The sequence below is a fragment of the Hippoglossus hippoglossus genome, chromosome 11, assembly GCF_009819705.1.
Source record: "Hippoglossus hippoglossus isolate fHipHip1 chromosome 11, fHipHip1.pri, whole genome shotgun sequence".
Taxonomy (NCBI): domain Eukaryota; kingdom Metazoa; phylum Chordata; class Actinopteri; order Pleuronectiformes; family Pleuronectidae; genus Hippoglossus; species Hippoglossus hippoglossus.
In genome coordinates this window covers 16,919,729-16,945,691 of record NC_047161.1, presented here as the reverse complement: position 1 = coordinate 16,945,691, position 25,963 = coordinate 16,919,729, and the positions used below count along the sequence as shown (strand labels likewise).

Here is a 25,963-nt window from a genome sequence, read left to right as displayed (position 1 = left end):
TGCACATGCACTGAACTCCTTAGATCCTCCATATTTTCTCCCTGGAGGAGTTGCATGTGTAAACACAAATGTTTCACATACAAATTTTTGGCCCCCTAGTCTTAAATCAGGGGAATCCCCTGGTGGATTCATCACAAGCGAGTACGGGGGGTTTGATGACGAGTCTAACACGCGACTGACGCAATAATGAAAAAAGCTAAACGAAAACAAATACCTCCCTGTGAAAAAGCGGTGACACACACACAGAAGACAGTGATGAAGATGTCAAATAGAGTTTGTGGTGATAAGAGCTGACAACGGCGCCGGGCTGCTGTAGACATGATCACTTGATCTCCGCAGTGGAATAAATACGTCACTTCCTGCCCCTGCCTGCTGCAACCGGCTGCTCCACCACCAATGGCTGAAGCTACAATCCATGATTAAGGTTGGAAAGTAGCTTCCTTAGATATCTATACATTTATCAAAAGTTTAGTATTTAGCAAAATCTAAGCTAAAGGATGTGTTGTCCTTTTAAAGTAAGTTTGAATTGCAGACCTGAGATGGTGTCGGCAGTAGAACCAGATATAGGTAAAACACACAGAGTAAAATGAGATGTGGTTTTCCCTCAATAAGACCAGCAATTACAGCAACTAAAACCGTGTGGAGAGGGGCGATAATCGGGACTGTAATTACTGGCCCTATGACAGAAACAGTATTTCTCAGAAAGGCCAAAGCTGCCTCCATAAAAAACTAAAATAACCGTCTCTTCCTCTCCCACAGTCCTGCTCTTCCCCCTTTTGTCTTCCTCCTCTTTAAATGTCAGAGAGGAAGCGCTTTGATAATAGGTGAAGGGAGAGGAACTTTGCTGAACTCAGCTCAGATCTAAAATCAATTTGAAAAAGAGCAAAAGGTTGAAGAGGAAGCTTGTTGTGTGTGTGTGTGTGTGTGTGTGTGTGTGTGTGTGTGTGTGTGTGTGTGTGTGTGTGTGTGTGTGTGTGTGTGTGTGTGGTCACCTGTTTGTGCCTGTGAAGGAAAGATGACAACTTAAGTACATTGACCTCAAATGTCATAAATTCCCAGCCTGTAGATTATAATTACAACCTCTATGTAGTCAAGTGGATCAACCTAAGAAATGCAGGGGAACAAATTGACACAAGATTTAACTTCATGCATAAAATATTATCCAATATAATTAAAAAAACAAATGACTGGTCCTATTTAACGTCCCTTGTTTATGTTAAACCAAATCCAGAAGTGGCGGAATGATCACTCTGATTATAAAATTAAGCGCTGGACAATCTTTAGTCTAATCTGAGTTCTGTGTTGTGCCCTCTACTGGAACTCTCCAGTAACACGGGTAGGTCCATGACGCAGCCGGTTGCCCCAGTGTACGTGTGGTTGAACAGAAGCCCTTACTGGCCACAGACCATTGTGGGGTTCTTTTGTGGGTGCGTTTGCTGTCTCATCAAGCATTTGACTTCTCTCCTGTCAGTCAATCAGATTTATCTCCTCCTCCTCACTCAGCCAATGAGAGCCCTCGCTTCCTAAAGCTACAGAAGGTGGCCCCATTTGTTTGATAATGTAACGATAAAACTACATGTACATTGTAATACAACTGTAATCGTATTTATGAATATAAACTAATATAAGATGTAAATGTACCACTAGCTTAGACTTAATTTCATATGACGACTACTGTGTGCGTGTGTGTGTGTGTGTGTGTGTGCGCACTTGAGAGAGAGTGACAGAGTGAGTCTGACTAACTGTGAGTGCTTGTGAAAGCTCAGTGTGTGTGTGTGTGTGTGTGTGTGTGACACTTTTGTGAGTGCTCACATGTGTTTTGTATTTGTATCATTTGTGTGACAAGAGATGCCTCAGTCTGGTTGAACTTTGTAAAGATTTGGGTGGAAACCCTCACACTGAAGTATTATTACTCACACCTACACTTGCTTTTGTGGTCCGCTGGTACACATGTGGCTCTTGTTGCTTTGTTTGCTGTAGCAGTTTTAACAAGTAACCGTCACAGGCAGACGTCAGAGTTGACAGGTCAATAGGCAGCGGGGGGGGGGAATAGAATGTCATTTGAACTATTATACAGCTGTCCTTTGTTTACATGTGATGAACACGTCTGAAGATCAAGACTAGCAACATTATATGATATGAACCACTTAACCCTTGTGCATCCTTTCGGACATTTCTTTCTTTTCACTTTTTCTTTATCATGTTTGCTTTGTTAATACATTTGTGTCTATGTGGACACAAGACAGTCACCCTCAGGAAAATGATCCAATCAAATTTGTTGATCCTTCTGCCAATTATAGAATCGAATTTACTGGTGTCCACTCGGGTTATTGATGCTCTATTATTTTGTATCACTCTAGGCCAAAAGGAAATATGTATTTGCTACTAACAGATGTTTCTAATTCGGTGTGTTTACCTCTTCTGCAAAAAACTTACTCCATGTGTTTCTGATCCCATGTCTATATGAGCTGAGATCAAGTGGATCTGATGACACTACTTAAGATGATTTGACAAAATATTTGCCGTTAGCATTTAGCATATGGGAGCTGAATCATAAAAACTGGGATTTGAGTGTAAGTTTGGTAAAAGGATGCACAAGGGTTAATCAGGCTGTATGCAGTCTCACCATCTTAGCTTTCTCGTAACAAATTCAAAAAGTGGAAAATGTTTTCTACTACACATCAAGTTTTCCTCTATCACTAAATGTGGCACAAATGCAGATCTTCGTAACTGAGACAAATGAGAAGAAGCTAAACTTAACCAGAAATTACATTTTTTGGGGGGGGAAATATGTAAAGGAAAGTATAAAGTGAAGACCATCATGTAGAGATAAAAAAACAAAAGAGACAACTGTTTTATAGAGCCTTTAGAACTATTGGAATGAACTGCTAAAAGGAATCTTTCTTTTAAAAGTTCAGAGTTTAAATTTATTGACCTCGGTCAGTGATTAGTCAGTGAACATAGTAAATCTACAAAAATGCAAAAAGAAAGACATATTGGACATATTTTTGTCCCCCATGTGTTTTGCTGTCTCTCCACTACCATGTATAATGGTCATTGTCTTGTTCAGGCTTCAGCCGACGTCGGGCGGTGTGCTGCAAAACAGCTTTGATTAGAACAGATTGGTTCACAAAGTGGCTTCACAATGTTTTGATCTCCCTTCTCCTCCGCTCATTAGCTTTCTGTCCATCTTCATCAGCTTTGACTTTCCTATCCAAGTCACAAAAGTGTTTTTGTTTTGATTGTTTTCACATCTGTTGGGTTTTTTTCATGTAGAATCCAACTCAACAACATTGACTCTGCAGATGTAATGTGCCAAAGATGGGATTGTGTTGCGTTAGAAAAGCTGAAGTGTGTTGTTGCTTTGGTTGTATCAGGTGCAGTTAGACATGTTGTGTGTCTGCATTGATCACATATGATGCAGCTCATCAGTCCTCAGAGAGATCGGGACAGACGCTCTGAGCTGTTTGACGTTAACATGAACACGGATATTGTACCTTTTTTTTGACAGGGGACCATTTGTGCTCAGTTGTGCAATAGAATTTCATCATTCAACATTTCTCTATGACGTTGATGTAAATGTCTTTTGGTCGGATGATTTTGCGTTTGTTTTCTTTTCATTTTCAATATTGTCACTGTAGGCGTCTAGAACAAAGACAATGTAATTATTTTTGTTACATAGAATAAAACACATAAATGTCAAGAGAAAGTGTATTGTGTGTCCTCCGGTATTTTCACACACACACACACACACACACACACTGTTAGCTAAGAGCATGAGTCACTATCCAGCAATGACGTCACACTGCTGCAGTGACGTCACCGCTCATGCTGTTCTCATGGTAACCACCCCGAGGCTACAAGACAGGGAGGACATAAACACACACTATACGCTTGCACACCTACGTTATGACACATTTTCATACACGCACACACTTCACAGTAAAATTTAATGACTGCGGAAATTAATTTTCCCCTCTGGTATCTGCGGACACACACTCACTCAGCTGGACAGAGAAATTGTTCAACACAATGACTCATGCAGCCTTGACTACAGGAATCATAACAAACATTTACTTTGTGCCATTTTTATTCGCATGAAAAATGCAAAATGCTGCGTCTACATTTGGTGTGGAACCATACAGCCTGGGGCCTTGTTCAGTACCAGACCTCTGGATCATCTGGCGTCGTCAGGGTTACCTCTGCCTCCAGCTCACTTTCAGAGAACAACTTGCCCCACTCCTCGGCTACCAGACTGGGCGCTGAGGACCGTAAGTGGCCTGAGATCAGCATGGACCTCGGGGAGGTGGGTGAAGGGGACAGATTGGACACTGCTAGGACAGTAAGAGTGGAAGACTGCACGTGTGAGATATGCTTTGTTTCAGCAGCAGCTACGGACACAAAGCCATGAAGCAGTTTATCCTTTTTCTCTGGATTCCATCGCTTACCTGCAAATGAACAAGTCTACAGTCACCACACATGCAGCCATAATAATAGCTGGTCCTCAGCAAAAAGTGAAACAGAAAACAGGAAACTTAAACAGTAAGACAAATGTGATCCAATAATCAGTAGAAGAAAAGTGAAAAGATTGATGGAGAGGCTTGAACAATACTCACATGGTAAATGAATTGTACTTATTTGGAGCTTGTCCAGTCCTATAGACAATTCAAAGTGCTTTACAGCACAGGTCGCATTCCCCCATTCACACACATAATCATACAGTGCTCCTATATGCAGCACTTATTCTACTACACACCATTTACACACTCAGCACAACTATCAGGGGAAACTTTGGGTTCAGTATCTTGCCCAAGGACTGGAGGAACCAGGAATCGAACCACCTACCTTATAGTGGATGACCCTCTCTGCCTCCTGAGCCCTCCCTGACTAAGATTTCAGGTAAACATCTGCAGAAACCAAACCCTGCATGGTTGCATGGTGTTGTATGGCCGAGGGCGGTGACTGTTTCCCAGTGACATCACAAAGTTAACACAAGTCCTGGCAGATCATGTTAAGACTCAGTGTCTGGATACATGGATTGAACGGTTTGATTCTTTTATTATATTTCTATAACACTCAGACCTGCTTTATAATAAATAAAAAAAACATGGAATCTGACTTTATACAATATGGCACCGTTGACTAAACCTGCTTTTTTTATTTTTCCATTGCCCACCCCTCCAGCCGCTCATCATGGATCAATATGAATCTATTCTGAGCCTGCGTGTATCAGGCTTCAACTCAGTGGAAAACCAAACAATCACAAATGCACACGCTGAGCAGCAGAGAAACAGTGAATCACACTGCAGCAATAGAGGTCACGGTGAGGAGGTGCAGTTTGCAGAGCGGCCACAGGATGGGGCTGCAAGCTCAGGTACACACACATACAGATACAAATGCCCCTTCTTCCTCACAACATTCTAGTGTGTGTGTGTAAAAACAAAATGCAGCACAAAGAAAATCTCTAATTATGTTCTGGTGAAAAGATGCTGACATTTGGATATTCACCACCTCCTGTTACTACTAGTGCTACTATCACCACGGTTACCACCACAGATACTACTACTACCACTAACATTACACTAATACTACTACGTAATGTGTTTTTTGAAATGTTTGATGCAACAAATAAATTTAATTGTGGAGACATTAATTTTTGTCCCTCTCCTATTTATTCACTTGTAATAAGCATCCCCTTATGCCGCAAACTTATTATATAATGTTTGATTTCGAAGAAAGGTTGATCTAACATGTCAGTTTAACACCAGCCGTGTCGATGGCACTACAACAGTAAGTGCAACTACTATAATACAGTTTTATTACTTTACTAATCAAACAGTGTAACTACAAACACCAACATTGATTTCAATCATAACCACATTCGAAGGAGCCTTCGAAATGGGACGGTCAAGTTGCCCCGCTATGACGCAATCGCTCTTTAGAAGCGGCATTTGATTTATCATTCGATTTGTTTATTTCCTGTCGTCAATAAGGCCATACTGGTGCTCCATAGATCAGTGGTGTCGTTGGGCAATAAAAACCAGCACATTGAGAACAACGTGTTCATTAAACCTCAACCACATGAGGCAGTGAGGTGAAGTGAACATGGAGGATCGGCGCCATGTTCTCTCTTCCTTCGCTCTGTCCTCACATCAGCCTTGCAGCTATAAAGCATGTGTGATTTTTTTGCTCTGGTTAAAACATGTGAAGTCACTAATGGCCCTGTGCTTAACACGCTGTACAACCTTGGTTTTAAATGAAGGTTACATCCATTATCTGAGACCTTTAGGCCAATTTAACTCCCCTCCTCTCCGCACCGCCTGCCTCGCTCAATCCCACTCACTCTTAGCTTTAACAGCCTCACAGTTTTAAACTTAATGATTCATGTTACTTTTGCTGATACTGTGTTATAGAAGACAAATGACTTGTTGTCGCATATCCCAGATATTTTTATTTAGAGGTAAAATAAAGACAAATTCTGCCACTTTGAGTTGAAATATTCATAATTTATCATAATTTTTATTTCTAAATTATGTTTTTTATTTAGGTGTTATAACAGTACCTAGTTAGTGCCTCTAAATTAAATGGCTGATCATGTTGGCTATTTGTTGTTAAGTGTGTGACTGGTTGTCCCATGAGCCTCTTCGGCAAATTGCACCGTCAACAGAGGACAGCGGGGGGTGGGGGCAGGGTCACGCTGAATAAGGAAGCAGGGCTGTGATTGGTCAGAGGCAGGAGGGGGATTGGACGAAGCTGAGCGAGTTATTGAATGGGGACCAAGAGGAATGGAGGGAGGGAGGGAGAGAGAGCGAGAGAGCGAGAGAGCGAGAGCGAGAGAGAGAGAGAGAGATAGCAGCAGATGGATTGCTGCAGACTGACGAAGGGTGGACTGTATGTGTGACAGTGTGAGTGTGTGGATAACAGAGAAGTGTGTGTGTGTGTGTGTGTATAGGATCATGGCTGTGAATGAGTGAGTGTCTTTCATGTGCTCTGGTACTGGATGCAGAGTATCCTCCTGAGGAAAAAGGACACAGAGTGAACAGGAGGCTGAACACGCTCCACACTTCAGCTGCTTTCAGTGCAGGTGCAAGCTCAGCAAACTGTAGTGAGACTAGAAGGAGTTTCTCCATAGATGCTGGAGACTGTAGCAGGACTCCTTGGTCCCATCTTGTTTTTACTTTTGCCTGAGAGGACAAGTTTGTCTTCATCAGCAGCCAGGACTGTTTGCGGTTTGCACCTTTGGGAGCACGAGAAGACGCCATAGAGAAGATTCTCTATGATGAAGATGAGTCTGGACCCGGTGCAGGTGATGAGCGGACAGGTCAAGGAGCTCAGAGTTGCCCCCTCGTCCAACGGGGACAGCAGAGGATCATGGGAGGAGAAGGAAGCGTTTGAACAGGATAACTTGGGCCTCAGCACCAAGCCAAAACCAGTGAGTGTCACTGACTGTTTTCTGTGTCCATATGTCATAGTTAGTGTGAAAGTTCCACCTCATCCGGGAGCGAGGGCCTCTTGTTGAAACAATTACCTGACGACAAGTTTCTCCCTCTCTCCTCTGGCCCTGCTCATCCTCCTCATTCAGTTGTTTACATTGTCCACGTGCAGATTTAAGCGTAGCTTATAACTAGGGGGCCAGTGGGAGGGAGGGTTGGGGTCAGGCAAGGTGAGACGGTGTCTGAGTCATCCGGTTTGGAGTCGCACTTCTGCGATACCCCTCTCTGCGATTAAGAAATGGATTGAAGCAATAGTGTTAAAGTTTGAGAGCAGAGCAGATAAATGTGAATTCACGATCCTAAGTATTCTATTTTCACTGGAGTTTGGTTTAATGATTACACACTAGTTTGTTCTTAATACAATTCAGTTCAGTGGTTTTATTAGGGACAACTAATGACTAATAAAATGAATAAATGTATAAATAAATATAAAAATGTTAAATATATAAAAAATGTGTTGATAAATAGATGTATGTATTCTTTAAACAGACTAGGTGTTGTTCTATGAAGTGAACATTTTGATCATTCAAACTTCTGTGAAGCAACTTTCCTGCTGAGAAACTCAACTCCAGCCTGTGAAAGGTTATCGTGCATCTGATCTGATGATTAAAGAGAGAACCAGACTCACTGACTGGCAGAGTTCGCTGCTGTTTATAGCACCGCAGGATGTCAACATACTGCACAGGGCACAGGGCATTTTCCAGGGTATTGGGGTGGGGGGTGGGGGGGAGGCTGCTAAGCCTGACAGAGATCTATGACAGAGAACATTTAAAACTTAATGCACAAGAGAAAAGAGGGAGATATAAGAGGAAAAGAGCAAAGAGTAAAGAGTAAGGAGAAGACCGGTGAGGAGGGCAAACTGAGAGCAAGGTCTCAGTGCTAAATGTGGATAAAAGCAGAGTAATCTCTGCTGCTGGAGGATTAGTGTGACCACGCTGGTGTATTTTCAGACTGTAAATATCCATGATACCATGTCGCAGTCATACCCCTGATCTACTGCTTTACAATATTATAATAGAGATATGAGTCTAATGGAGAGCACAGATACATCTCTGGGTTAAAGTTGCTTTATTTAAAGACACATAACGGCATTAGGGTGGAGCACGTGATTATTCATCAGAGGTAATGGACCTGACAGATTACAGGGATTTTATTCTAATGAGATGGTTATATGACGGTTATAACTGAGCAGGATCCAGCTGTGGCCCTCATGACATCATAATTCTTTATTTTTCTTAGTGTGACATATACACATATGATTCCTGGTTGTAAACATAAAACAGGCTGAAAATGTATACAGTATTAAGAGTGCTCTTATATTTATCTTTATTTCATCGTAGAATATTTGATTGACCCTTTGCTTTCTCAAAAAAAAACCAAGAGACCGCATTCACCTCCTTTTATGTAATCATATATTTCCATGGATGAATGCCCTGTCATGAAAAACTGCCTCCCCCCCAAGAGGATGAATCTGAAAGATCAATAAGGAACAAAGGAAGGGAAGAAGGGGGAGGATTGGCAGAGGGGAGGCTGAGGATGTGAGCTGGCCGACGGGGATGCAGGTGATCCTGGAAATGAGGAGAACTGGTGTAAGGCAGGCCGACCATGAACTGAAGAGTGAATCATTGTTAACCTAAGTATGGCTAACATTCTAGTGCTGATACAATCTGCCAACCATAGGTGTCTTTTCAGTACAATGGAGTATTAGGGCCAGTTTAAGGGAAACAAATCTGACATTTTGAGAATAAAAATGTAATATGTTGAGAAAAAGGTAATATATTTACAAGGATAAAGTCATAAATGTTTCACTTAATTGTCATTTCAGTACAATGGAGTATTATGGCCACTTCATAGTTAAGATTTCGAGAATAAAGTCGCAATATCATGAGAATAAAGTCGTAACTTAGGCTACGTGGAGAAATATCATAAGATCAGTCTGTCACCTGCATTAAAATGACGAATGAGCATTAAGTTAAGTTTCACTATAGTTTTCACTCCTAATATTAGTTTTTTGTTGTTAAATTAAAACTTTTTATTCTTTTAATAGTCTGACCTTTTCTGATTAAATTACGACTTTATTCTCCAAATATGACAACTTTCTTCTATATTACAACTTTATTCTTATATTATTACAAAGTTATTCTTGAAATCTCTTATTATATTTTTCTCCATATGGCCCATTTTATTTCAGTGGAAAGACAAACTGAATATATATATAGATATATATAATAAAACTAAATTAACTGAGCAATCATTTAGACGTGCTTTGTGTATTTGTGCGTGAAAATATATATATTTTCAGTATAGGCTCATAGTAGATGGATTCCAGGGAAACCGGGACATTAACATTGTTGTTACTGGCAGCAAGTTCCTTCACACTCCTGTGTTGCCATATCTGCTGAAGCCTCAACCTTTTACTCATCTATAAATATCAGTCCCACCACCTGCGCTCCCAGTGGAGACGAGGCTCATTGAGAGAGGACAGACAGTTAACACTACCAGTATCAGATCACAGCAGAGAAGTATGGATCAAGCCCAAAGTGTGTGAGGTGTTATTCATGGACTAAACTGACTTGAATGGATAAGCAGTCTGTATTTTCTGCTGTAAACGGAGCCCTTTAAAAAGTATATTTGACCAGACTGTGTCGCACCTCTACAGCTTTTAATAGCTTCTAAAGAATGTGTTGACATCTATGTGTCAGACGTTGCAAAGACAATAACAGGCCACAAATAATCCCGTAGGGGAAATGTAAAGATGTGGGGAATTCTTTCTGATGAATAAAAAAAACAACTGTCATTCTGCTAAGGTGACAGGGAGACGAGCCCGGAAGGTGGAGGGAGGCGTGTTCTTCGTAAGTATGCCCCATCATCACGTGTGGTCACTGGTTGTGTCCGTGTCGGCTGAACGACCATCACCGCCGCCCTTTCACCTTTGCTTAACCTCCCCCACCGTGCCTGCATGGTCACAGACCCACCCACTCTACTAACCCGCAGCCTGACCTGATGCTCCATCACATGTGCCGTCATGTTGATTTATCGCCCAATGGGCAGTCACTGAGCTGATGAATCAACTCCCTGCGTCCCAACCACCACTTCGCTCTTTGATCTCATGCTGCTGCCATTTTGGGGTTTTGAGACTGACTGCATGCGCTGCCACAGGGTGAAAGTAAATTTGTCTTATTGTGCGTCTGAGCCTAAATCCAAAACATAAATACATACTACAATGATATTTAAGTATTTTTTAAATTTCTAAAACCTGTTCTTGGACACATTTGTGGAAGAAAGGCTGAGGCTTTAAATTGGTGGGCGTTCCCCATGCAGCTGATTGGCATTTGAGGTCCGGCCTTGGAGACATGCTCCATAGTCATAGCTCTATTTATTCTATACAAACATTGATTCAAGATGTGTTTTTCTGTCTGTCCCTTTATAACAATATTTTTAAAGAACCATTGTGTCATGTTAGGTCAACTAGCTTCCACTCTAGTGATGCTAGAAATTTATTGTCCACCAAAGTGGAAAGATTGTCTTTGGCTCACCAATAAATGAGCAACAACATGAAGACAGATAATCATAAAAGCATGCAAAAAGATGTCTACCTACTGACGCCACCAACTTCTGTCTGTAAATGGAATGCATGTCTTGCGAACCTCTCATCTAATTGGCTTCATATTTGACTTGTGGGTTGTTAATTGCCCGAGGATGTGCAGTGCCGAGTTTGGTGTGACATGTAATACGTTAGTAACAGACAGTCAGGATTCGGTAGCAGTCAGTGGGGGCAGGGCAGTGTGCCAACAGTCTGCAGACTGAGTTGAAAATGTCTTCTCCGATGTCCTGGGATAAACTATAGCAGCGGTCGACAGCTGGGTCAAACCGCCGCCAGATCATTTTGATAATGTGATTCTTTTTATTATCACCATATCAGAGATTCAGACACAGACACAAAGCACAGGTGCTGGTCTCTGTCATGGCAACAACATCCACAGAATCACTTCCTGTTTGGCAATTTGTCTTTGCAGTAAAAGCACTTTGTTTGTTTTGTTAGTGCAATGCTTTATATTGAACCGAATTACAGAGCTTTTATTTAGAAAAGTTGTGGACTTGAAAGTCTGACGATGGTGTTGATTGCTGAACAGACCTCTGAAATAGCTGACATGCAATGTATGAAAAAATAACTCTTATAATATATATAAACCACACATATGAACAATAAATAAAATTTAGTTTAATTTAATGAAAAACATTGACTATAAAATCTACACTGCAGGTAAACCAGGCAAGATGAACACAAAGTTTTCTAACTTCACTGCGCACCATGTTGATAAGAAGCTCTGAACACAACGTCCATCACACAAACAATAAAAAGAGTCAGTAGCTCCAGAGCATTAACACAGGACAAGAGAACAGCCTATTACAAACAGGTTCAGAACGGGCATAATACTATTATAATAGTATAATATGATTTTTATATATACTTATATGCATGTATATACAGCAAAAATGCATTTGAATTTCAGTTAAACTAAAAATAGATATAATTAGTAAATATTGTCATGAAATGAGCAATAGATCTCAAGTTATTCTTCTGAAGAGGACAACCTTTACTTGCAGCCTGGGGAGAAACTCTTTCTCTCTGGTGAGAAAGTAAAGCTACATGCTTCTGTGCGTGTGTGGTAACCTTTACACACACACATGGTTATATGCACCATCAGTTTATTAGGTACAATAGCTAAACCTAATGCAGTCAGGTTTCAGATTTGATGGAACTGTGTCAGACAGTTGTTGATTAGTCGGATCAGTTCTGGAGGATGTAGGTTGTAGGGCTGATGAACTGTATTGCATTATGGTGCATTATTATGTTCACCTCATTCAAATCAATGAGGGTAGGCTTATTAATAGGTGGACCTCTTTGTATAACGAATTTCAGTGTAAAAATCTGTTCAGTTGAATTATTTTTCCATCTGATGTGGGTCAGGATTAATCCTGACAAGGCAACCTGTGTGTGCATGTGTGTAACAGGTAAGTAGGGGACATGTCAGCATGCAGCATAGTTGTGATGGAACTGGGCTAAATACAGAAACAATGGCTCAGTGAGCCCGTCGGCCTGTGGCCCAATTACCAGCACACAGCCGTCGAGGCAAAGACACAACATTCATGTGTCTTAATACACAAATCTCTGCCCCAAATGGGAACAAACACAAATTGTGTGTATGTGTGTGTGTGTATTATTTTGTGCATTTGTTCTCTTGCACTACAGGTTATCCATTGAAATAATGCAATCACATTTCAAGTAATAAAAAGTATTAATAATGATGATTAATAATGATCAATACAATCTCTATTATTAGATTTATAAGAGTGCAGAAGGAAAGATAAGTTCACCAATATTACACGCATGCATTCACACACGTGGGCAAAGTTATGTGAACTTGTACAACCATCAAACACACACACACACACACACTTTCACGTACACATTTCTCTGCTTTAAATGAGTTGAGTCAGCTGAGTTCCGTTGCCCGCTGTGGGCGCCAGTGCCGGGTGCCCCCGTAGGAATGCTGCCCTCCCCCCCCGAGACCCAACCACTGAAGCGTAAACACACACACTTCAGGAAACATGAGCACAACACAAGGCAATGGCACCATCACCAACTGTTCACAGAGGGTGTGTGGAGAAATAATCTCATAAATGAGGAGGGCATTGTCCTCTCATGCTTTTTTGTTTAGAGTTTAAATAATTCCTCGTATGATCAGTACAGCAAACACAATTTCAATCCCCTGGTTACTTGGACACATGTTACTGTCAATTCTTCTATAACTGCAGCTCTTTTTTACCCATAGCTTTTGTTTACATGTCTAAATGTACACAAGCAAAGTGTATGTATAAAATAAGACTTTATGGTAGTGCCTGCTGTTTCATACACCAACAGAGGCTGAAATATTTGGGATATGAGATGCATCATTTTCTTGCCATAAATTACAGACAGTTGTTTATTTGATTTATATTGTGCATGTAGGTAGCAGACATTGTATGAAAAAAAATAATTTAATTTAAGGTTTAAATAGAGTACTTAAATTAGGACAAATCATCTTCAATTATTTTCTGTTCTTTATTTATTCCTTTTTTTATATTTTTCAAAATTGTCCCTGTATAATTATGATTCTTTTATTCATTATTGTATTAATATTATTGTTATTATTATTATTATTTCAGTAATCTTTTAAGTAATTTAACATCTCAATACTATCATGTTATTCTAAAATATTGGTGGGAGGTTATAGTATTTTTACCTCTAAGTAAATAGGATGGTTCAATAATAATAATAATAATTAATAAAAGCAGTTCTGAAACATGGTCAAGTCATCAACAAGCCTTCGTCCTCGCAAATAATTTTCATACAGTCCCTCCGAGAGTTTAAAAGAAGCTATTAATAAAGTGCCTTCAGTTGTAGTGAATGAAACTGGTCACATTGCTGAATAGTTTTATTATCTAATACTTATAGATAACACCATTCTACTAATGATAGATCACTTGTACACAGTGATAGTGGAATGACATTACTAAACATAACAGGCATGACAAGGAGCAACATGTGTCAGGTTTCTGCATGTAGCCCAGCATGTATTGTGATGAGTTCTAATAAATCCTTTAACTGCATCTAAATAAAGTTTTAATGATGTTTCCCACGAGGTCTTTAAAAAATAACAAGTGTCACAGCAGCTCTTGCATGCAGTTGTAAAAAGGACATGTTTAAAGTATTTATAGCAGGGTTTCCTTTGAGGGTCACCAGAGGTTAAATAAAGAGTCATCATCTTTTACTAGTCGTCCCCCACATGTTTCCCAGTCATCGTTTCAGTGGCTCGCTCATCTTGCCTTATTTTCAGTCCTCAACATACTCTATCCTGTCTGTTTTTCCCCCGCAGCCGAAGCCAGAGAACGCAGTGACTATTGCTGTCTCCTCTCGCGTCATGTTTCGGACTGAGCGCGAGCAGAAGGTGTTTGAGCAGAAAGGAGTGGAGGAGTATCTGAGATACCAGATCGAGCACGAGAACGAGCCCTTCGCCCCTGGGCCTGCTCTCCCATTTGTCAAAGTAAAAGTCACACCAACACACCAATGCACTTAACAGACACAAACACGAACAGTGCAGACCATGACGGAGTCTGTACTGACTGGTGGTTTTCGACTTTTGTCTTCCGACAGGCTCTGGAGACAGTCAACGCTCGTCTGCGGGAGCTTTACCCACAAAGTGAAGAACTGTTCGACATTGTTTTGGTGACATACAACCACGCGCACGTAGGAATTCGACTCATCAACACAATCAACCATCACAGTAAGCCTGAGCCTCGGTTTCCCAGTGCAAAGAAAAGGTGCTTTGTTCCAACAATCTCTTTCAGAGTTAGACAACATGGCAATAAGACATCAGCCACAATATGAAGAACTGTAAAGTTTATGGCTTTGGCGACAGTCAGGGGCCTCGTCATGAGATACTATGTGGCAGACAGTAAAAGGGCCTTTAAATAACTTTCTGTCATGGAGAAATGACCATTGATTGGTTCATAACATATCAACTTTCAAGCTCCAACACACATAGTACGCATGAGCCTGACAAGCTCATTATCGCTCCATCAGACAAACTAGGCACAAAATCACTTCACAATCACAACAATAATTCCATTCATCAATCAATCATCATCACCATTTTACAAGTGCAGTGCATGTTCTACACATGCCAGACAGACATATATGGAGTTATTAAACAGATCAAATGCTCTGAACGATCTGTTTTATCTCTCCTTTCCATATAGTGAATAATAGAATGTCTATTATCATTTTTAGAATAAGTCGACATCAGAATTAGTCCTTGTCATTAGTGAGTCCTCCTCAAACAGTTCTACAATATACAGACACTTTTAATTGTTTGTGTGCTGGATGTTGTGTGCAGAGCTTTTTATAAACATTCTATGGTGCAGAGTGAAGTTAGAAAAATGTGTGTTCATCCTGCCTGGTTTATCTGCAGTGAAGATTTTATAGTCAGTGTTTTTCATAAAGTGAAACTGAATTTGCTTCATTACTGTTTGCGTGTGTGGCTTACCTGTAAAGTTTGAATGATTTACTTAACTTTTTCACACATTACATGTTGGCTATTTCAGACGTCTGTTAAGCAATTGACACAATCTTTAGACCCAAGTCTCAACTTTTCAAAATAAAAGCTGTGTAATTCAGCTCAATATAATACCTGGTGATACAGGCATAGAGTAAGGAGACATTATCAAAAATCGATGAATCGCTTGGTACTGCAGCTTTGTTATTTTATGTTATCCAAGCTTACTTAAAGTTGACTTCTTTCTTTTTTTTTTTAAATGAAGGTTCTTATGGAACAGTTATGTCGCACGAGCACACATAACACTGCTGGTTTAAGTGTTTATGATCATATTCTCCCATCCAGTTTGTTTTCATAGATCCCAAACTTTGCATGAGAAGCGGTACACCAGCTTTCAGACACAGTTTTGTGCCTACACAGCGGTTATAAGACCCCAGGTCTGTATCTGGATAAATTATAATCCAGAGTCTGACTTCAGTCATGGGAACCGAAATGTTATGTAATTATACTTTCAGTGAGTACAAGGTTTCCCACTGATGTTCCAGCCCAAACCATGAAATTAATTATGTCTGGTTTTTACTAAATGTCGCCGCGTCCATTTTTGTGTGTTTTTATTGAACCCTTTCCTGATGAAACATTAAGGAGAGAAAAAAACATCCAGCACTAAAAGACTGATGCAATGAGATAATCCAGGTCGGTCAGGATCCTGAAGCAGACGTGAGCTCAGCTGAGGGACAAACAAACAAGTATCAACAGCTGACTATAGGATCCTTCCCAGGGAAATCTTTAGACCCTGTGCTGTGGCGACATCTTCCTTCGCAGACCGCTTCCTGTTCCTCAGAGCTGCGGGCCGGGGTGAGCTCAGAGAGTACGTCCTCCGGGAGGCAGGAATAATCCAAGGGGCCCCAAACAAAAACAGGTCCGAGCGGGGCCGACAAAACAACGCACGGCCTTCCAGATGCTTCGTCGTTAGATCTCACTGGTGGCTCTCTGCATGAGGGGCCCCGACGCATTCAAACAGTCCCCTGACCTCTGCTTCTTTGCTGCAGAGCTGAAGGAAAACATGGTTCCTCTCATGTCACGGAGATTAGAGCTTGATGAGCATCATTCAGTCCTTGGTCTTCGCTGGTGACATAACTATAAGAAGTGACTGAAATATCGACATGTTCCTTTTCACATTCAAAAGTGCAATGTGAAATACACGTCGAAATATTTAGCATCTACTCTCACTGGCTATTTATAACAGCAGCAGGATGGAGTGTAAAGTTTCCCTCCTTGCATTTGGATGACTCGGTACAACCCTGCTGTTCGCACATAGCCGTGAATGACAAACATAGGTGACCGCCAGAAATTCGATACATCTCTTTAGCATGTATATGATCATAGGGCCCGAGGGCGGAGATGACTGACAGCTCCTGTAATGTTCGCCATGTGAGGTAAATTGAGACTTCATGTTATGACATTATCGTTCTCGGTGGAAATCAGAAGTGCAGCCACGACATGACCTCAAATAAGCATCAGTATTCATAACATCTGACACCTGGCTGCCGGCAGAGGAAAGTATTAAACTGAACGATGAAAGCTTCACGTATGTGGACGAGACAGCGGCGGCGTCACAGTCCTGCTGAGTTCCTGCTCCCTGCCTCAGATCTTCAGAGCAAGCAAATAAATCATGCAAACATAACTGATATGAAAACATTTTTGCAGAGGAAGAAGAAAAAAGAAGACACAAAGACATCAAGGGTGAGGACATTTTCCGTCGGGTGACTCCCACGCTCCAGCACCCATGTTAGAGGCAGAGGACGCGGGGGGGGGGGGGGGGTACAGTACAGAGCCATGTAGGGGTTAAAACCCTACGAGGGCTTCACTACAAAGCTAAATAAACTGTTTGGGAAATCAAATGGTTCTTTGAATGATGGAGGGATAACCTAGGGGACGTAAAGCAACAGTGTCCCTCTGTTTGTTTTGCTTTCTGTCCGCCTCCAGCCTGTTTATGAGTCATATCAAACAGTATCTGTTTCTGCTTCAGCCTGCATCGTAGTTTTCACTCGAGTTCAGCACCACAGAAATCATCTGTCCACACATATCACTGGCTCATGCTCATTTGGACACAGTTGAAACTTTGGTTAGCCACACATGCGTCTCAAGATCAGATCTCACCTCGTCGCTCTATATTCAAATAAACACGTACGTCGTTTCCGCTCGCAAAGATGCAGTGCATGATGGGAAGCAACAAAAAGAGGAAGAAATCACAATTACACAGACTACGTGTTCAACAGGTATGACGGAAGGTCAAATGAAAAGACACTTCTGGTTGCATCATGGGAAGTGTAGGATTCATCTGTTTTGAGGAGTAAAAGTCAGGATATCTCGGCTTCGATTTTCATCATCTGCTTGTAAATTCAATGTCAACTTGTTCTTTTTTAGTATGAATTAAATCTTAGACAGGTTTCTTATCTACATTTTTGATTAAATGTTAAAGTTTGAAACTTGAATGTTCAAAAATTCAAAGGTAACTTTGAATAAATGCCATGGCCTTGTAGTTTCTTTTAGTTAATGATGAGAAAATAAATGTCCCAACCACTGACCTTCTCTTTCACTATATTACATATAATAAACTATATACTTCTGTCCCCTTTATAACAGCCCCTCGTTCTCTCTGTTCCCCTCATATATAACAGCTCGTTTAAAGAGAACTGAAATGATCTACATGATCTGTTGACCTAATGGTCCCCCTCTCTCGTCACGTCGCGTCTCTCTGCTTCGGACAGAATTAAGAGACGGAGCCTGCCCTCTGCCAAAATGCAAACAGACACTTTCCCACCAGTCTTAATTCCTCCTGGCCCTCATTTGTACAGCCCTGCCCCTCCCCTTCCCCCCTCTGGTCCACTTTATCCGTGCTTGTAAGTTTATCCTGTCACCCTGTCTGTACCCCTTCACCCCTCCACTTCAGCTCCCGAGACTCCTGAACCTACGCATCACGAATTCCAACAGCTTCAAAGCCTCAGTCTCCAGTAGAAATGAGGATCTTAACATCAGCCTAATAAACACTGTAATGGATCTGTGACGCAGAGAAAATTCTGACATTTAAAACTGAGTAATGTACCTGCTGCTGTTTGTTTCTCTGTCCTCAGACCTGTTCATCGAGAGGTTTTGTATGACGGGGGGAAGCAGTCCTATCGGCTACCTGAAGGCCTGGCAGACCAACCTCTACCTGTCCGCTGACGCCGACAAGGTCAGGGAGGCACTGGCTGAAGGTGAGCACGCACGCACACATGCTTTGGAATGAAAGATGGCAACTTACAGTATAGTCACAGTTAGATATGTCATCTCTTATTCTGGTTTTAACCATGATATGATGGCTGTGTGGGACATGAGAAAATGATTATTGATGTTCCTGTAAAGAGGTTTTAAATGTGGTTTCACAAAGGGACAGTATGTGAGGTGTTTGCTCTCTGAGTGCTGTTCTATTTATCAAATGTAGATGAATTACTCTTAAGGATTAGCTAAGACAAGTAAAAAGTAAAAGTACAACAGACTCACTTTTATCAATTAAAGGGCCCATATTGTGTAACATACATTTTCTGGGCTTTTACTATCCGTAATGACTTGATTATGTATGGATCCTCAAAGTATGAAGACAGTCACTCCACGGACTGTTTCACTCAGTCCATTCTAAGAAATATGTTATAGAAATGCCTCATTTCGTACTTCCTCCCCCGTATGAGTCATATGGGGTCACACTCGTCTCTCCAGCCTCCTGACCCACCACCCCCGCTCCCCACCACCACGCCTCCACACCGAACATGACACCAAGCAGACTTGTTGCTGAGCTAGCAGCTTGTTAGCTACCACAGGCTAACCACAACAAACAGCACTGAAGAAACACTGCAGCGTGGAGGGATGCGAGGAAGAGAATGTGTCCGTGCACCTTCCTCCTAAGAGCGTTACTGTTCGAGTCCAGCGGTTACGCTTTATTTCTTCTGACGTGCCGTGTCGCTGTGCTCAGTACGGAGTAACGCAGACATGCTAAAATTTGAACAAACATGAGGACGTTGTAACCGACTGTAAATATGTGGCTGGTCTTCTGTAGCGGTATCCAAACATAGCGTGACTTTCAGCCAGAGATCGTCAAATCCGCCAGAATGAGACCGGTGATAGGCCTGGTTGCGTGTCCCTCAAAGTGCAGTCAGTCAATCAGAGGAGGGGCTCAAGAGGCAGGTGAAAACAGCCCGTTCTGCCTGCAGCTCCAGAGAGAGGCAGGAGAGAGGACATGGAAATACACATTGCAGCAGTTTGTGTGACTTTAAACCACTGATATATCGTCTTAGGGAACCAATACCTCAAATTAAATCCCAGAAAGGTGTGAAATATGGGGCCTTTAAGAATGGCTTTCAAGTGACGGCTATTAGTTATGTCAGGATTTACTCAGTCAGGATTTACTCATATGCAGGGCAATACGTCCTCTCAATTATGATCTTCTTCAAAAGCTCAAGTGTTTAAGCTGAATGTTCCCCTGTTTGTTTAATACATGCAAAAATTCAACACGCAACACATTATTTCTGTACCAGCTGGGTTGGTTTCAAATATGATTGTCCCTCAGAATCTGCACATCAAATGAACTGAGGGGAGCTCTTTTAATGCAAATGTGGAGACATACATTTGCTTTACATACTGTACATGCTCTAATCCATCCAGCATGTCTAGTTTTACTGTTGTCCTTGTTATTTGGTCATTGTGTGCAGAATAATTTAAAATGCAAGCTGTGAGCAGGTCATCAGATTTCTGATGAATAGAATAAAATAAAAAGTCTGGATGTCCCTTTAAACGTCAATTTAAATGGACATAATTATAAAGATAAAATTCTTGCACGCACTCTGACTCACATTAAGTGTGTCTCAACGTGCAGGGGGTATAGGTTGTGAATTATCCCTCTCCTGTTTGCATAATAAGTACCAGTGACTGACATCTTCTCCAATGCTATCGTGACATTACCATAAATCAGCATATTTATTTTCCCTTCTTTGTATTTGCTTGATGGATTCCTGCGTGCTACACAGGATATCAAGTCCTACACTCAGAGGGAGAGCAGGAGGCAGAACGATCCCATTTGCTCAGACTGAGGCTCTGAATATGTAGGATTATTTGAAGACACATGGATATGCTTCAGAAGGTTTTATATTTGTACAGTGCAGAACATTTCATGCTGCCTTCTTGTTGCTTTCAAAAAGGAATAGGACAGAGTGAGATACGGAGACGGACAAAGCTGAAAAAAGCATGTAAACAAAAAAGGATGAAACCAGTTACAGACTGATGATGCAAACTGAACAACAGTGTTGTGCAGCATTTTACACTGCAGGCCAATAGGTGTGAGACACCATATCTCATGGCATGTCTGTTTTAACATTCCTGAAAAAGTGCAGTACCAGGTTTTGTGCAATTGGTCATACGATACGTTAAATATAAATAAACTTTATTTATCACACGATCAGCACACTGTAGGGCGGTGGGTCAGTGTGCTATCAGCCTGTGGGCCGAGTTAAACATGTCTTCTTCTACGTACTCTGATAAACCTCAGCAGCCGTCTGTAGCTGGGACAAACCGCAGGTCAAAATCCCCCCGAGATCATTTTATAATTTCGTTTTTTTAAATTCACCATCAGACTTGCACAGACATTCATGGGAGTCACGGAAGCTGATTTCCATCATAATTACTTCCTCTTTCCCTTCCTCTTTCTCCAGAGTAAATTCACATCACTCTTTTGTTGCTGCAAAGCTTTAAATCAATTTGAATTACAGAGCTTTTACTTTGTAAAGTTGTGAACTTAAAAAAATAACACCAGTTCTGTAAATCACTCAAACTCAGAACAGTAATAAAGCAAATTCAGTTTAATTTTATTTTAACATCGAAAATAGAATTTTCACTGCAGATAAACCAGGTAGGATGAACACAAAGTTCTCTAACTTCACTCTGCACCACAGACTACAGAGCATTAACACAGGGCAAGTTAACAGCCCATTCCAAACAGGTTTAGAATGGACACTGCACTAGTATGTTCAAATGTTCCATGAATAGCAATTTAGTTTTTGAACAGCAATGTTAAGGCATTGACAATTATATTTATATTTATTATACATATATATTATATTGTTTGTTCTTTGTTGGTGTTTTTATTGTGTTATATGGTCAAATAAATGTAATGTCCTCATATGAGGAAATACTGTAATGCCAAAAATGACCTGTTCAAACACAAAGCTTTTTATTCGAGTTTTTATACTTTTATACTATTAATCACAGATACGTAGAAGAAATAAAAAATGCATGCTGAAACAAAAGCTCTGTTTCAGTGGGTCAAAATAGGATTGGACTTGGTCTGCTGACCCATATTCAATATGTTCTAGATTTTCACTGTCTAGCAACATGTATAGAACACAAAATACATCTGCTAATCTGTGCAGTGGCCTGAGGGGAAACAAACTGCGCCTCTAACTAATCACAGCGTGACCACAAACCTCTCAAGGTGACTTCAAGGACACTCTTCATGTGACTTACAGGCTTAATGTCACTAATGCAGAGAGGCGCGCGCACACGCACACACACACACACACACACACACACACACACACACACACACACACACACACAAAGTGAAGTACCCTTGACATTTTATTTGAAAGGTCTATCTAATTAGTTATAAAGCCATGAGTCAATACTTTGTGTACGCTGCTGAAGGCCTCCACAAGTGTTTCTTTTTTTAAGAGCACTGAAGCTGTAACGACGTCAGTGAAAACCTTCCCCTGCTTTGTTCCAGTTACTGTAAGGACGTGAAGAGAAAGGGCAGGCTGCTTTCACTGCACATGAGCGAGTACAATGCTTCTCTCCCCTCGTCTCTGATCCAACCAGCTTGTGAAGTACTGTCTCATCTTCACCTCGGCAAGGGAGGTCGTGTTTTTCGCCCCTGGTTGTTTTTGTTTTTTCTAGGGACATTCTAGTTGTAAAATAAATACTTGATGCTTCAATGTAATTATTATCTGATCAGTGCTGCTCTGCTGGTCTCTATTTTTCCTGCAGTGCAGGGTGAACAGGAAGGAGGTCTAACTTTCAGATATAGTCAGAGATATGGTTATGGTTACGGTTGGGTTGATTGGACACTCCTTTGCTGCTATGACTGCTGCAAATAAGAATAGCTGTAGTTTGAAAGGTGTGTGAGGCTCTTCTGAACAGAGCATAACTGAGAGAATATCAAGAACACCCTCTGCTGGACCAGAAGGCAAACTACTTCAAACCAAATTTTGAATTCACATTAGTTATTAGAGTTATATTTTCCACACATCAGAACTATAACTAAAAAACTGTCAGCCCTGTTTGATTTAGTCAAGAGAAATGAAGCAAAGTAACGTGCAATGTACATGTGAATGTCTGCAGGTATTCAAGTATCTATGGCTTTAGTTTAAAGTGAACCAAATTAGGTGGAGGTAGAGTAAATTAAAGGGAAGTAATGTGAAAGTAAAACAAGAAGACAAAGTCAAAGTTTCTTGTAACCCATTGTTACCTCTGTGTGTGTGTGTCTGTGTTCAGGCATCGCAGCAGCCACCATGTTCATGCCAGGGAAGCTGACGGAGGTATCGGAGTCCCAGCTGAGGGTGGCGTTTGACGGGGACGCCGTCCTCTTCTCTGATGAGTCAGAGCGCATCTTCAAGGCCCACGGGCTGGACAAGTTCTTCGAACACGAGAGGGAGAATGAGGACACGCTGTTGGATCATGTGTGTAGTTTTAACTGGACATTTTTCCCTTGAATAGTAGCTTATGTGCTGTGACAATGGATTTATTATACCAGCTCAGACTAAATAATCATAGTGCAGTTTGCATTTCACTCTGAAGTTTGTTTTAAACCCTAATCTTATTTGCAGCCTTAAACTGCCATGCAGCTTTAATCACCTGCAAAGGATTATGCAGATGTTGATGATATCAAATCCATTTCATTTTCTGATTATTCGATGAATAAATTATGCAGATTAATGTGATAATAGTTTAAAAAGTGACTGGGAGCCAGACTGTTAGTGTGTCATTCTGTCAGACAACCTGCAATTTTTCAAATTGGCTGCGACCTGTGCAGTCTTCACACTGTGCTCCATTAAACTAAAAATGATGATATAAAACATAAAATACACAAAACGCAAGACACTGAAACACTAGAGAACACACAATCTCACCAGTGCTCATCGTAAACTGTTCCTCTCTGGCAGGGTCCCCTGAAGGGCTTTCTGGAGGCACTGGGGAAGCTCCAAAAAAAGTTTTACGCCAAAGGCCAACGCATGTCCTGCCCCATCCGGACCTACCTGGTGACGGCTCGCAGCGCGGCCAGCTCTGGGATTCGGGCGCTGAAGACTCTCCGGGCATGGGGCCTGGAGATCGACGAGGCCCTGTTTCTGGCGGGAGCGCCGAAGGGCCCGATGCTGGAGAAGATCAGGCCTCACATCTACTTCGACGATCAGATGTTTCACGTGGAGGGAGCGGCAGAGATGGGCACCGTCGCTGCCCACGTGCCCTACGGCATTGCACAGAAACACAACGCCAAACAGAAACCCGGTGTGGGGAAGTAGACAGCAGGACTTCAGGATTCAGCTGGAAACGGAACAAGAGAAGAAGGATTGAGTGGAGGACGTCTGGAGAGGTCGGAAAGATGAACTTTTACTGTAATATTGTATGTGGAAATGTATCATTTCCACATTGTAGGAATTGTATTTTAAGTGTCTTTTATCACTGTGGAAACTGTTTTAGCGTATAATCTTAGTCCAGGTAGAGGTCTGGTACCTGATGTGACATTTTTAAGTGTTTTGTGTGAACTTGATTCATATGCAGGGGTGCACATAACTTTTTTGGTCTGGTTCTCGAGAGATCAGCAGAGAGATGTTGCTTGGTGCCGACACTTTAAAGTGGAACTATGACCCTACAAGCTCCTGACTGCTGTGTTCATGTGATGACCAGAAACTCAAAATCTGATTCAGCTGGGATCACACCAAACAATGGAAGTAAAATTAAACCTATCAAAAGGTGCTTAACCCCCAAGGGAATACTTGGAAAATAGATAAATGGCTGAAAAGCTAGTCTAAAGGTGGAATAAAGACAAACTGGCAACAGGCCTTCTGCTGTCTCCCTGATTATGGTCAAACATTTTCTACAAGTGGCAAAAAGGTGAGAGTCCGACAGGCAGGATCTGCACTTGTAACTTTGTGTCTTGGACTACAAACAGACTTCCTGAATGTTGGAGGAGCTATCTGAATTTGCTGGTTTTCACCATGTTGGCCAAGTCCTACACAGAAGAGGCTGCAAAACGTTTCCTGATTCCTGATTTAAACGCATCCAGTCACTGACAGTGGAGTCTCTGTGAGCAGAAAAGCTGGCCTCGGGTCCCTGAAGGATGAAATGTTGAGTTGCTAAAATCTGTGGAGGTCTAGCCTTTTACTTTTGAGGGATAAAAATAAAAAAAGTATCACTTTTAATTTGCATAGCCTTATTCACAAATCACAAGTTTTTCTCATAGGGCTTAACAAGGTGGAACATCCTCTGCCTTCAACCCTAGGGTGAGGAAAAACTACCCCAAAAAACGTTTTGACGGAAAAAATTCACAAATCTCAGAGGGAGTTACAAGTGAGGGATCCCTTTCTCCGAATGGACAGAAGAGCAACAGATGTCATGTGTAACAGAGCACTTCAACAAAAACAACCATATTTACAACACTCGTTGGGAAAAAAATTGTTGAGCATAATTAGAAAGGTATCAATGTAAAAACTATTTATACAAAGGAAAAGTCTGACAGCTGAAAGGAGCAGCACTGACAAGTGTAATGATAGAGGTACTGTCAGTAATGGTAGTACATGTCAGTAGTCATATTGTATATCTAAGCAATCTAGCTAGTAATCATAATCCATGATCAGATGACAGACCTGCAACGTTGAAGCACAAGGACTCCGGGGAAGAATTCAAGTCAATAATGAAAGGATTCATATCTAATTTTAAGCTCATGAATTGGTCCTCTCAGTTGACCAGCCTTGTCCCTGTCAGCTGCATTGTCTTTCCTGTACTTGTGTCATCCAGTGGGAACCATCAGCTCATCTTTGCTGGGAGCAGAAGAGGGAGACCATATTAAATCTTTCCCAGTTCCACAAAGGCATGTTCTGTTAATGCTCCAGTTATGTGCCCCCCTGAATATGTCTTCACAGGATTTTCAAAGGTGCTTGATTGCCATGGCAACCTGAACGTCTTTCTCTCACTACCGCATGCATTCATGAAGAAGAAGCCCCTTCAGCTGGAGGATACAGAGTGAATGGATTCGCTTTTTAGGTAAAGCACAGACCCGACTCTGTCAGT

The 25,963-nt window shown here is 41.4% G+C and overlaps 1 protein-coding gene across 3 annotated transcripts; it reads left to right on the top strand.

Annotated features, from left to right (window-relative positions):
- The first annotated feature begins 972 nt into the window (after nucleotides 1-972).
- nt5c1aa (5'-nucleotidase, cytosolic IAa) lies at nucleotides 973-24,744 on the top strand. Of its 3 annotated transcripts, XM_034601263.1 has the most exons (8): nucleotides 973-987; nucleotides 6,930-7,432; nucleotides 10,301-10,345; nucleotides 14,414-14,581; nucleotides 14,692-14,821; nucleotides 18,727-18,849; nucleotides 23,171-23,355; nucleotides 23,839-24,744. In XM_034601263.1, exons 2-8 carry the CDS (start codon nucleotides 7,277-7,279, stop codon nucleotides 24,193-24,195), a joined length of 1,164 nt encoding a protein of 387 aa, XP_034457154.1. In that variant the 5' UTR covers nucleotides 973-987; nucleotides 6,930-7,276; the 3' UTR covers nucleotides 24,196-24,744. The 3 variants fall into 3 exon arrangements, with proteins under 3 accessions (XP_034457154.1, XP_034457155.1, XP_034457153.1); XM_034601262.1 differs by lacking the exon at nucleotides 973-987 and having other exon boundaries at nucleotides 6,821-7,432; XM_034601264.1 differs by lacking the exons at nucleotides 973-987; nucleotides 10,301-10,345 and having other exon boundaries at nucleotides 6,820-7,432.
- The last annotated feature ends 1,219 nt before the right edge of the window (nucleotides 24,745-25,963 follow it).

Bases quoted from the DNA above. Each gene is read 5' to 3' on its own strand.
- nt5c1aa (XM_034601263.1), top strand. From the start codon at position 7,277: ATGATGAAGATGAGTCTGGACCCGGTGCAGGTGATGAGCGGACAGGTC. The intron at 7,433-10,300 runs GTGAGTGTCACT...CATTCTGCTAAG, and splicing joins TCAGCACCAAGCCAAAACCA to GTGACAGGGAGACGAGCCCG. The intron at 14,822-18,726 runs GTAAGCCTGAGC...CTCTGTCCTCAG, and splicing joins CAACACAATCAACCATCACA to ACCTGTTCATCGAGAGGTTT.